General features: G+C 44.3%; 1 protein-coding gene across 4 annotated transcripts in view; it reads right to left on the bottom strand.

The window, feature by feature from the left end:
* Window positions 1-12,156, bottom strand: part of XRCC1 (X-ray repair cross complementing 1) — a 176,311-nt gene that overhangs the window by 62,008 nt on the left and 102,147 nt on the right. For all 4 annotated transcript variants that reach the window (XM_033963446.1, XM_033963445.1, XM_033963444.1 and 1 more), the window contains exon 12: window positions 2,798-2,873. In XM_033963446.1, coding sequence (XP_033819337.1) covers window positions 2,798-2,873 — 76 coding nt within the window. The remainder of the gene's footprint in view (window positions 1-2,797; window positions 2,874-12,156) is intronic.

Genomic DNA, 12,156 nt, shown 5'->3' with positions numbered 1-12,156 from the left:
AGGATCCATCTATCCCATCAGTTCCTCATACTGTGGAGTTCCTTCAGGACAGCCTAATGAAAGGTCTTGTGGTGTCTTCTTTCCAAGTCCAGATTGCCGGTCTTTCTTGTATGGGCCCTAATCCCCTGAAGAGCTTGCTAGCCACTCATCTGGATACCATCCATTTTCTGCAGGGCTCTCTAAGGCTCCAGCCCCCGCTGTGACTCCTCTCCTACTCTACTTCGTACTATTCTACTCCTCTTTTTGTTCACTGCTGGGGGCATCAACCCAAATCCTGGCTCTCCTACTCAACTCTCATCCTACTCATGCAGATCTAACTGCAATTTCTCCAACCTCATTTCTGTTCCTCTCCTCCTCATGTCTCCAGTAGAATGTCCGCTCTATCTCCAACAATTTCACTTACATCCATGACCTCTGTATCTCTCATTCCTTCCACTTGCTTGCACTAACCGAAATCTAGTTCCACCATGAAGACTGTTTCAGTCACTGGCCTATGTCTTGGAAGTTACTACTTCTTCCACATCCCTTGCCCAACAGGTCATGGAGGAATTGGGCTGCTACTATCACCCTCCTGGAGATTTCTACCTCTTCACCTACATCAGTCTCACTGCTTCTCCTTCTTCAAAGTCCACTCCGTCCATCTAGTTGCTCCCTTTCCTCTCTGAATAGTGGTCATTTTTCAACATCCCTTTGTATTTCTCTACATGAGCAGCTTATATCGATTCACCTTTTTGTCCACTGTGTCTGTCATAATTAGATTTTAAGCTCTTTCGAGCAGGGACTGTCTCTTGCATGTTTAATATACAGTACTGCTTTGCGTCTAGTAATGCTACAGAAGAAATAGTAGTAATAAATAGCAGTAACATGGATTCCACGCTGCTATCTACGTCATGTAGAATGTTTATTTTGTTCGATTCAATTCCCTCTAACATATAGTACAACCCCCCCTCCAATTTGATCTACTCTATCCTTGCAATATAATTTGTACCCAGGTAACACAGTGTCCCATTGATTGTCCTTCTTCCACCAGATCTCTGAGATGCCTATTATATCTACCTCATCATTCAGTGCTTTATACTCTAACTTGCCTAATTTTTAGGTTCTAGCATTTGTATACAGACACTTCAAATTGTGTTTTTTGTTCTTGTATCTACAGGCTGCTGAAAAGATGACAGGGATAATTTTAGTTCTTTACTTTTTCTTCCTCTTAAACACTCCTGGCTTTCTTTCACCATTATTGAAACCTCTCTATTGGGACTCACTAAATATCCCGTTTCAATAGTACCCTTCAAGGATACTCCACACCGAACCATCCACTCCTGAACGACTATCAGCTTTCCTCCCATCTCAGTTTAAAAGTTGCTCTATCTGCTGATATCTGTGCAGAAAATGAAAAGGCTGAATCTATGATTACACCAAGATATCAAAATTAATTGACTGGCTGCATGTGTTTATTGAAAAGGATTGGTATTAAAGATGAGGGGAAATGAGCACCAGTTATCCAATATTTGGTGGTTTTACCTGGGTTAAGACCTTATGAGGTTCCTTGAGCCAGAATGCTACTTTTGTTAAACAAATTTGTTGCAGAGAAAGATCAGGAGAGGTTGGCGAGGTGTAATAGACAATAAATATGTCATCAGCATAAGGGAAAATTTTTATAATGCAAGATTGTATAACGAGTGCCAAAGGTCTTAGATAGACATTAAAGAGGAGTAGTGACATGACAGAACTGTGTGGGACTTTGCATGATATAGAATAGGTAGATGGCATATTTTGAACATGTTCCACCTGAAAAGAGCAATCTGATAGAAAGGATGTGAGCCAGCTTACCACTGTGCCCATCAAGCCTAGTGATGTAAGCAACCTTAGAAGTAACAAGTGATTAAATCAAAAGCAGATAAGTCTACTGAAACAACCAGTGCTATTTGGCCTGAGTCAAAGTGGCTTGTGAAGCTCGCTAAATAATGCAGCTATTATTGTTTCAGTGCTATGTCCTATTCTGAAACCAGATTGTCTCGGGTGAAGAGCATTAATGGATTCGATGTGAGTTTGGAGTTGATCGATGACAACTGTTTCTAATAATTTACCAGAAAGGGAAAGTTAGAGACTGGACGGTTAATATTAAGGATCGAAGGGTATTAAAACAGATGCAATATAATACATCACTATGAGTCTCCATCATTCAATATACTTCCATCTTTTTTTGAGTTCCATGAAAATGAATTCTGTGCCTCGTGCAATACCTCTCTGTTTCTAAAAAATAAAAAGTTAAAGAGCTGCCGAGATAACGAGGCGTTTCAATTACAAGGGAGGAGGCCATAGGAGTCGGGATTGTACATTTCAACAAATTGTTTGAAGTGGTTGGAGCCTCGTAGCTTAAACAATCTTGTGAGAGGTGACCTTGTGACCCATTGTATACTTCTACTTGCAGCAGACATTCTCACACACTGGAGCTGGTGGCACCCTACTAGTGCTCTTCCTGCCTCTTTCTTGTACATTATTTGTTTTGGACACCCTAAGCGCTTGCTTACCTTGCTTATTGGGTAATCCAGTAAATGAGAAAAGCAGTAAATGAGTGTGCTATGTTCAGCAGTAAGTGAAGTTGTTGCATTTATTGGATAGGACTCACTACCCCTTATATGATGGCCCCAAATACTAAAAAGAGGAAAAAACATTTCTATGAATTATCAGTATTCTGAGTTTATTTGAATTATACAGGGTTTTTGGTTTTGGTTTTTTTAAACTCTTATACAGCTGAGCGTTTGAGGTTTTCATGGATTAATGACCTGATTAATACCTGTTTCTGGGATGGGGCATTTTCCTCTTCGTTGTCCTCTTCATCGCTACTGGACTGGGGGCCATCCATCAAATAGCTGAAAAGAATGCCAAGGAGAAATGAACAATATACAGGAGTGGAGATCTCAATTCCTCTCTCTCATCTCCCCTAAAGCTGAACCAATTCCAGTGCCGCTGTGTCACAGGTCCCACACTCACTGCTATTAAATTAAACCTCCAAACATTTTTTCCTTGAGCCCTTCATCTCTCATACCCTGCCATGCCTTATCTAAATCTCTCTCCTTTTCTTCAACTCCATGGGTTCACATCATTCCCTTTACTTTTCTCCTATTCTTGGATACATAAATAGTTTGTATTGTATTTTTGGAAATTGTTCAGACTACTGTATGTAGGAAAGGTAAGTCCAAACCCTACTCCAATTCATGCCCAAGAATGCTGCTGCCATCCACAGATTTTTTTTTAAAAATGCCCATGTCCATAGATTTAACAAAGTGCCCATGTCAATGGGCAGTGACTCAGCTCCTCAGTTCATACCAAAAAATAACAAGGAGGGAACAGAAAACTCCATGACAATTCGACTCTTTTCTGCTCTGTAACAAAAAGAATTAATTAGACCAATGGACACATAGCATAAACAATATCGAACCAAACAAGCCATCTAAATGAATGTGAACAGCAGTAACAACTACGGAGTTCCTATAGCCTCTCCCAAAGGTTTTGCTATAGAGTTAATGGATACTCTTCATACTTCTTTAACAAAAAAAAATGTTAGTGTCTTCATTCTCTCTTGGTTGTTCACAGATGGAGTCACCCATATTATGTCTGAGGTACAAAGCAGGTTAACTTAAAATCTGAGAGGGCGGGCCATTTAGACTACTGTACCCTTCTACTAGAAAGAAGATTATCGAGGTAAGCACCTAATCTTTGCTTCTAGTGCAAAGGGTACAGTAATCTTGACAAGTGGAACATAACAAAGCAGTCCCCCAAGTCTAGGCATGGTACAGAGGTAGAAAGGCCTGGGGATGCCATAAAAAATCATCTATCAAAAACAAAGTGCTTCGAGGCAGACAGAGGCTTTTAAAATAAAAATCTGGTAATCCAAGATGGCCACAGCAGCGATTTGGCACCAGGAAACGGCCCGAGAGAACTATATAAAGCTTCTAAAAATTAAGAAAAAGTGTATTAGAAGAGTGAGACCCTATAGGAAGCCCCAGAAACTCTCAAAAGTCAAATTCTTGAACTACCTTGAAGTCTCCCTTAGACAGTAATAGACTGTACTCACAGAACAACTTGATGCTGTGCCTGCATCAGCTCACAATGCAGATGGACAATGGAGATTTCTGCCTCAGACAAGCCTCTAAGGACTCTTCAGTCACTTGTCTCTTTGTGCTGCCTTTCAGATAGGCTCTGAGAGCCTGATACCCTTGACCCCAATAGCTCCTGATATGGCTTCAGGGGAGGAGGGGGACGCAGCTGGCACCCGCTACAGCCCTCTGGACCAACACAGGGTCATTCAGCCTGTGCTTAAACGCCTGATAAATCAGAGGTGAGCTGAGCTCCCAGGGGAATGCACCCCGAGCTATCCTATGAAAAAGAGTTGCCCCACCCCCAAGCTACAGCTCTCTGATACAAAGACTATCTTCTCCCAGGCAGAATTGTCCCCTGGGAACCTCCGTAGCACCAGAAGCCTCAAAATTCAGATTAAAAACTCAAAAATAATAAATCAGATGCAGAGCAGATGAAAAGACACTTTCTCAACTCACTTGCAGAAGGAAAAACTGAGGAGCTGAGGCATTGCCCAGTGACACAAGGAAGTAAGAGTTGAAAAATGTAGATAATGCCTTCTAAAATCCTTGCAAAACTCACTTGTCAAGACTACTGTATCTTCTGCACTAGAAATAAGAATTTTAACAGCAGTCCTGGAATCTCTTGTTCATTCATTAATTCATTCATCCATTTGCAGAGCCAAAGGGTGGCAGTGGGATAGAAGATTTCCAAGCCTCTCCTGTAATGACTTCAACTCAGTCTTCATGCATTCATCTAAAGATGCCACCTGGATAACCGATATCTGTGCATCAAACTGGAAACACCATTGAAAATCTCTCACCTCCTACATAGAAGTGATAAATTCCTCAGCTGGTCTTTGGGGTCAGTGAAAGGATATCTTGAACCCTATGAAAACCTTTTCAATTAACTTTTAGGCCTGCAGCATCCACCCCTTCCAAACATTTGACTCTGTGTTCATGAATATCCTAATACCGATCCCTTAAACCAATACTGTAAAATGAGATATTAGATATCTATGAAGGTACAGTGATATGAAAAAGTGCCCCCCTCCCCTCCGAATTCCTCTATTATATATAGGTTGAACAGAATGGTTTCTGATCTTTAAACTAAATGTAATATTAGACAAAGGGAACCTGAGTAACAACACAGTTTTTAAATTATTACTTCATTTACCCCTCCCTTTCACTAAGCTGTGGTAGAGATTTATACGTGGCCTTGGATACTAAATGCTCCAACGTTCATAGAATTCCTATGAGCAGTGGAGCAGTGTTGGAGCATTTGGTGCTCTGGGCCACGGTAGAAACCTATTTTGTGGCTTAGTAAAGGGGGGGTTATTTAGGAAAATAAGCCAGCACCCATATCACCCAAATAAAAAGGTAATGGCCCCCTTAGTTGCTCAGTCAATCAACTGATCTAAACTGATAATTAGATTCAGCTGATTTAACACAGCAGCACTGGTGGCATTACAGTAGATCTCCAATGAGATGCAATTACAAGTCTAGCAGCTCCCACACAAAAGGAGACAAAGGAGTGCTGGGATAAGGTAAGGGCTGCCACCTGCAGATTAAAGAAATAGATGAAACCCAGGGGATGCTCCTGCCCAGCCAATATTGTAACTGAACCTTAATTGTTTTCCAAAAAGCACAGTTACTTAACAGGTGTTATCCAGGGATAGCAGGCAGATATTCTCACATATGGGTGACTTCATCCAAGGAGCCCCAGTACAGACAGCTTTAAAAGTGTATCACCACTTTAAGAATTTAAGAAAATTCACGAACTGCCTGTACATGAACGAGTGGCTTCCCACATGATGCAGACTCGCAGCTCAGTTCCGTAAGCTGCTCAGCTCGAAGGCTTCAATTCCGTAAGCAAGCTAAGAAGCCAACCAAGAGAGGTGGGTGGGTTGTGAGAATATCTGCCTGCTGTCCCTGGATAACACGTTACGGTAAGTAACTGTGCTTTATCCCAGGACAAGCAGGCAGCATATTCTCACATGTGGAACTCCTTAAGAAAATAAATTTTAAAAAAGATTGCTTGGCTGAAGTGACCCTCCTGTCTGGAATTAAATTCCAAAAAGTAGTGAGATGTGAATATATGAACTAAGGACCAATTAGCAGCTTTACAGAGTTCATCTAAAGGAATTGAGCATAGGAATGCAAGTGAACTTCCAAAGCTTGGACTTTGTGGGCTGTGACGCAACTCCCAGTTGCAGCCCAGCCTGAGCACAAGAGAAAGCGATACGAACCGCTAACCATATAGATATAGTTCTCTTGGATACAGGATGTCCCAACTTATTAGGATCAAAAGAGACGAAAAGTTGAAGAGATGCTCTATGTGGCTGAATTCTCTATAAGTAGGAAGCCACGGCTCGTTTGAGTCGAGAGTATGAACAGCTGTTTCTCCAGAATGAGAATGAGGCTTAGGAAGAACACGAAGTACGGTAGATCGATTTAGATGACATTCCGTGACTACTGTATTTTCATGCAGATAACGCGCACCCGTGTAAAACGCGCACACGGGTATAGCGCGCAGAAACCACGATTTTATGTACAAAAACTTTTGTATACCGTGCTCACGGGTATACCGCGCATGCAGCCCGACTGTCCTTTCGCCTGCCCCGACTCTCCTTTCACCCTCCCCGACTCTCCGTGCGCTGTCCCGACTCTCCGTTCACCCTCCCTGACTTTCCGTGCACTGCCCCGACTCTCCGTGCGCTGTCCTGACTCTCCGTTCACCCTCCCTGACTTTCCGTGCACTGCCCCGCCTCTCCGTGTGCTGTCCCGACTCTCCGTTCCTGTCCCCCTTGAAGTCCTGTCCCCCCTTGAAGGTCTGCCTGTCCCCCTTGAAGGTCTGTCCCCATCCTGAAAGCCTGATGCCCCCCCCCCGACGTCCGATACATCCCCCCCCCCGGCAGGACCACTCGCACCCCCACCCCGAAGGACCGCCAACTCCCCGACAATATCGGGCCAGAAAGGAGCCCAAACCCTCCTGGCCACGGCGACCCCCTACCCCCACCCCGCACTACATTACGGGCAGGAGGGATCCCAGGCCCTCCTGCCCTCGACGCAAACCCCCCTCCCTCCAACGACCGCCCCCCCCCCAAGAACCTCCGACCGCCCCCCCAGCCGACCCACGACCCCCCTGGCCGACCCCCCAATGTGCCTCAGGCCGCACCCCAGGTGGGACCTAAGGCTCCAGGGCCTATTCTGATTGGCCCACGCACCTTAGGCCCCACCAGTAGGTGGAGCTTTGGGACGGATGGGCCAATCCGGCCTCATTCCGTCGTTGGCTGCCTGCCGGACAGGCGGGTTTGGCTCCCGTCTGTCCGGCCAACTACCAAAGGTACGGGGAAGGGGGGTGGGGGTGTCGTGGAGGTCGGCCAGGGGGGTCGCGGGTCGGCTGGGGGGGCGGTCGTTGGAGGGAGGGGGGTTTGCATCGAGGGCAGGAGGGCCTGGGATCCCTCCTGCCCGTAATGTAGTGCGGGGTGGGGGTAGGGGGTCGCCGTGGCCAGGAGGGTTTGGGCTCCCTCCTGGCCCGATATTGTTGGGGAGTTGGGGAGTCGGCCGGGCAAGAGGGCTTGGGCTCCCTCTTGCTCCGATCGTGGATGCGGGTGCGGGTGGGAGCGGGGTTATGGATTGAAGGCTATTTGAAAAAGGTGGGAGGGAAAACAAATCATTCTTGTCCTTGAGCTTATGATGGGTTAAGTGCCAAGCAAAAATGGGGCCAGGAGGTAGAGAAATGAACTTTGCTCTAGTCTAAATAGTATGGTGTGATGGGTGTATCCAGAATAGATGTGTGGGCTCACACTCGTAAGCAAATTTTCAAAGGTGGCATTTCCTTTGAAAATTAGACTACTTTGCATACCTACTTCCTAGCAAGTGCAAAAAGGAAGACCCTCCCCCCCCCACCCCGCATGTTGCTCGGCTGCGGCACGGGTAACATTACCTGTATTGTAAACCTGAGGGCACTTTTGCCCTCAGAGAGGTAGTGATGTTTTCAGCTGCCAGTTTTGCCCAGGTAAAATCATTTGAAAATTGCCCTCCTCACAGATATATTGATTTCATGTCATGTATTTAAAATTTGTTATAAAGCCATTGTGGTGTGGTGCATGATTTAATAAAAACATTGAATTATTGAAAAAAGAACTCTATAAAAAATATGGGAGAGAGAGTGAGAGAGACTTGTTTGATTACGTCGTTCGGGGTGGGGGTGCGAGCGGTCCTGCTGGGGGGGGTGAATCGGGCGGGGTGGGAACTATGTAAAAAAAATTTTGTATACCGCGCTCACGCGTATAACGCACGAGGGGTATGCGCGGTAGGTAAAAACGCGTATAACGCGCGCGTTATATGCGTGAAAATACGGTACTTTTGGAAGGAACTTTGGATGGGTGCGAAGCACAACTTTGTCATAATGAAACACTGTGAACGGTGGATCTGCCACAAGTGCTTGAAGTTCACTTATTCTTCGAACAGATGTAAGGGAGATGAGAAAAACTACTTTCCAAGTGAGGTATTTCAGATAAGCTGAAGACCTTGGTTCAAAAGGAGACTTCATAAGTCTAGAGAGAACAACACTGAGAGCCCAAACTACTGGAGGTGGTTTGAGAGGTGGACAGACCTTGAAAAGGTCTCTTAATGTATCTGGACATAACAAGATGCGCAGTTACAGGTTTACCATCAACTGGACTGTGAAAAGCATTGATAGCACTGAGATGAATTTGCAGATGAAATTAATGTGGACAAATGCAAAGTGATGCACATTGGTAAGAATAACCTGTATCACAGTTACCGGATACTAGGGTCCACCTTGGGGTTAGTGCCCAAGAAAAGGGCAATACGATGAAATCTTAAGCCCAATGTGTGGCGGTGGCCAAAAAAGCAAATAGGATGCTAGGAATTATTTAAAAAGGGATGGTTAACATGACTAAGAATGTTATAATGCCCCTATATTGCTCCATGGTACGACCTCATCTGGAGTATTGCGTTCAATTCTGGTCTCCTTATCTCAAGAAAGATATAGTTGTGCTAGAAAAGATTCAAAGAAGAGTGACCAAGATAGTAAAGGAGATGGAACTCCTCTTGTATGAGGAAAGACTAAGACGGTTAGAGATCTTCAGCTTGGAAAAGAAATGGCTGAGGGAAGATATAATTTAAGTCTACAAAATCCTGAGTGGAGTAGAACGGGTACAAGTGGATCAATTTTTCACTCCGTCAAAAATTACAAAGACTAGGGGACACACAAAGTTACAGGGAAATACTTTTTAAACCAATTGGAGGAAATTTTTTTTCACTCAGAGAATAGTTAAGCTCTGGAACGCGTTGCCAGAGGATGTGGTAAGAGTGGATAGCGTAGCTGGTTTTAAGAAAGGTTTGGACAAGTTCCTGAAGGAAAAGTCCATAGTCAGTTATTGAGAAAGATACAGGGGAAGCCACTGCTTGCCCTGTATCGGTAGCACGGAATATTGCTACACCTTAGGTTTTGGCCAGGTACTAGTGACCTGGATTGGCTACCGTGAGAACGGACTAGTAGGCTTGATGGACCATTGGTCTGACTCAGTAAGGCTATTCTTATGTTCTTATGTCTTGAGGCCTAAATTGGATAAATGTAGAAGAAATCCAATAGTGCAGAAATAGAGGTGGACATAGCATCTTGATGATGAAAAGTACACAAAGTGGAAAACCGTGTCAATTCCTGCTGGTAACACTGCTGCATAGACGGTTTTCATGACACTTCTAAGATAAGTCTGACAGGATGAAAAAGATGAACCTCAGTCCATGTCAACCCGAGAGATACCAAGCTTGTCAGGTGTAAAGCCTGTAGATTGAGATGCAGAAGATATCTGTGACACTGCGTTAGAAGAGATGAAGTCTGAAGAGGCATTCGTTCCTTGATACTGAACTGAGGTAGAAGGAAGAACTATGGATGCCTGGCCCACGAAGGAGCCATCAGAATCATAGTGACCAATTCCTGCTTGAGCTTGAGAAGAGTCTCGAAGATGGAGAGAGATTGGAGAAAACGCATAAAGAAACTTGTGTGTCCAATCTAGAAAAAACGCATCAGGTTCCAGGCGTTGGTGAGAATACTGCCTGGAGCAAAATTGAGACAACTTGTGATTGTGGGGACACAGTTTATCTGAGGAGTCCCCCAAAGAGAGAATATGTGATGCAGAACTGCAGAGTTAAGCATCAACTCATGCGCTGAAGAAACCTGCTGAATCTGTCTGCGAGAAAATTCTGCTTCTCTTGAATGCATATTTCAAAAATATATTGTAAGCGATCGCCCACTTCCAAGTCTTCTGGGCCCCTTGACAAAGGAGAGACCCTGTGCCTCCTTGCTTGTTTATGTAAAACACATTACAATCTGAACGTCCGTGGGGTTTAGGAGGACGTAGTTAGTCACAATGTGCTGAGATGTTTTGAGAGCATCGTAGGTGGCTCTGAGTTCCAAAAGATTTAGATAAAAAAACCTGGTTCTAGTAGACCAGTAACTTTGAGTGTGAAGATCGTCCAGATAAACCCGCAAGTGTAGGAGGACGAGTGAGTGATCAGAATCTTCTGATATGGAGGTGTGTGGAACAAAAATCCCCTGGAAAGAAAGGAAGAGCTCATCCACCACTACAGAGATTATCAAAGTGTAATGTGTTGAGATAATGGGTTGAGAGCTTGAGACCACCGACATGCAAAAGTCTATTGAGGAGTCTTGAAATTAAGTCTTGTAAATGGAGGAATATGGACCATGGAAGCCATGTGACCCAGGAGTACCATCTGATGTCTAGCCAAGATTGATGGGAGAAGATAAGTCTGATCGTAAAGGTGAATCAAATTTTGTTGTCTTTGCTGAGGGAGAAACGCTCCGAGATAAACGGTGTGTAGCAGAGCTCTGTTAAATCTCAGATTTTGAGATGGTTGACATTGGGATTTGGGAAAAATGATTTAGAATTCCAACAGCTGAAAGAAGAGAATTATGAACTGAGTCACTGCAAGAACCCATTGCAAGGTTGGATCATTGATGAGCCAATCGTACAGACAGGGAAAACCTGGAGACCCTGTGTATGTAATGCTGCTGCCACTACAACCAGGTACTTGATGAATCTTCTGGAAGAGGATGCAAGGTCAAAAGGCAGGACTCTATATTGATAATGGCACTGCAGTATCTAAAATCTAAGTAATTTCCAGAAAGTCGGATGCACTGGAATATGAGAAGAAACTTATTTTCAGATCTAGAGAGCATAGCCAGTCGTTGCAATCTAAGAGGAATATAAAGTTAGGAGAGGAAACATATGAAACTTCCCCCCTCCCCCATGGAAATTTGTTCAGGCCCCTGAGATCCAAAATTGGCCCTAGACTTCCCTTCCCTTTTGGGAAGAGGAAATACTGGAAGTAAAAATCCAGGTTCCTCTGCAGAGGTTAAACTTATCTTTGAGGAGAAGAAGAGATACCATCTTCCGAAGAAGAAGAGACGTCTTGAAAAGAGACTTTCTTGGAGGATGATCTGGAGGCGTGGAAGGGCATAATCGAAAGGGACGTCTAAGTCCGTTTACGTCCATCTCGCAAGTTGTCCAAAGTTAAAAAGAGCCTAAGACATTTTCAAAAGATACATCCAACTTTTTTTTACTTTCAAAATCATCTAATTATACGTCCTGCCGATCTGATTGTCCAAGCCACTAAATTGTCTATCTTTATACCACATTTCTGTCCAACTTTTCATCCCAAGTCAAAAACGCCTAGGAGGGGTCTGCAAAGTGATGGACTGCAACCCAGACATGTCACCTAAATAGTGGGGTACCTTACAGGGCACTGCTGTGAACTTCACAAAAAGGGTGCCATGCTTCTCCTCACTACAGCTCCCTTATAGGTGACAGTGAGCCCCCCCAAACCACCTCCAGTATCCCCTAGACCCACTTATCTACCACCCCAATAGCCCTTATGGCTGAAGGAGCCACTTATATGCCAGCAACAAAGAGTTTTAGGGGTGTATAGGGCAGTGCACATGTTTCAGTATCATTGCAGTGATTACAGGGGCTTATGGGCATGGGTCCTACTCTCTATGGGTCCCTAACCCACCCCCAACACG

This window comes from Geotrypetes seraphini, chromosome 11, assembly GCF_902459505.1.
Source record: "Geotrypetes seraphini chromosome 11, aGeoSer1.1, whole genome shotgun sequence".
In the NCBI taxonomy this organism is placed as follows: Eukaryota; Metazoa; Chordata; class Amphibia; order Gymnophiona; family Dermophiidae; genus Geotrypetes; species Geotrypetes seraphini.
The sequence above is the reverse complement of the archived record's forward strand: the minus strand, read 5'-3'. Positions and strand labels throughout refer to the sequence as shown.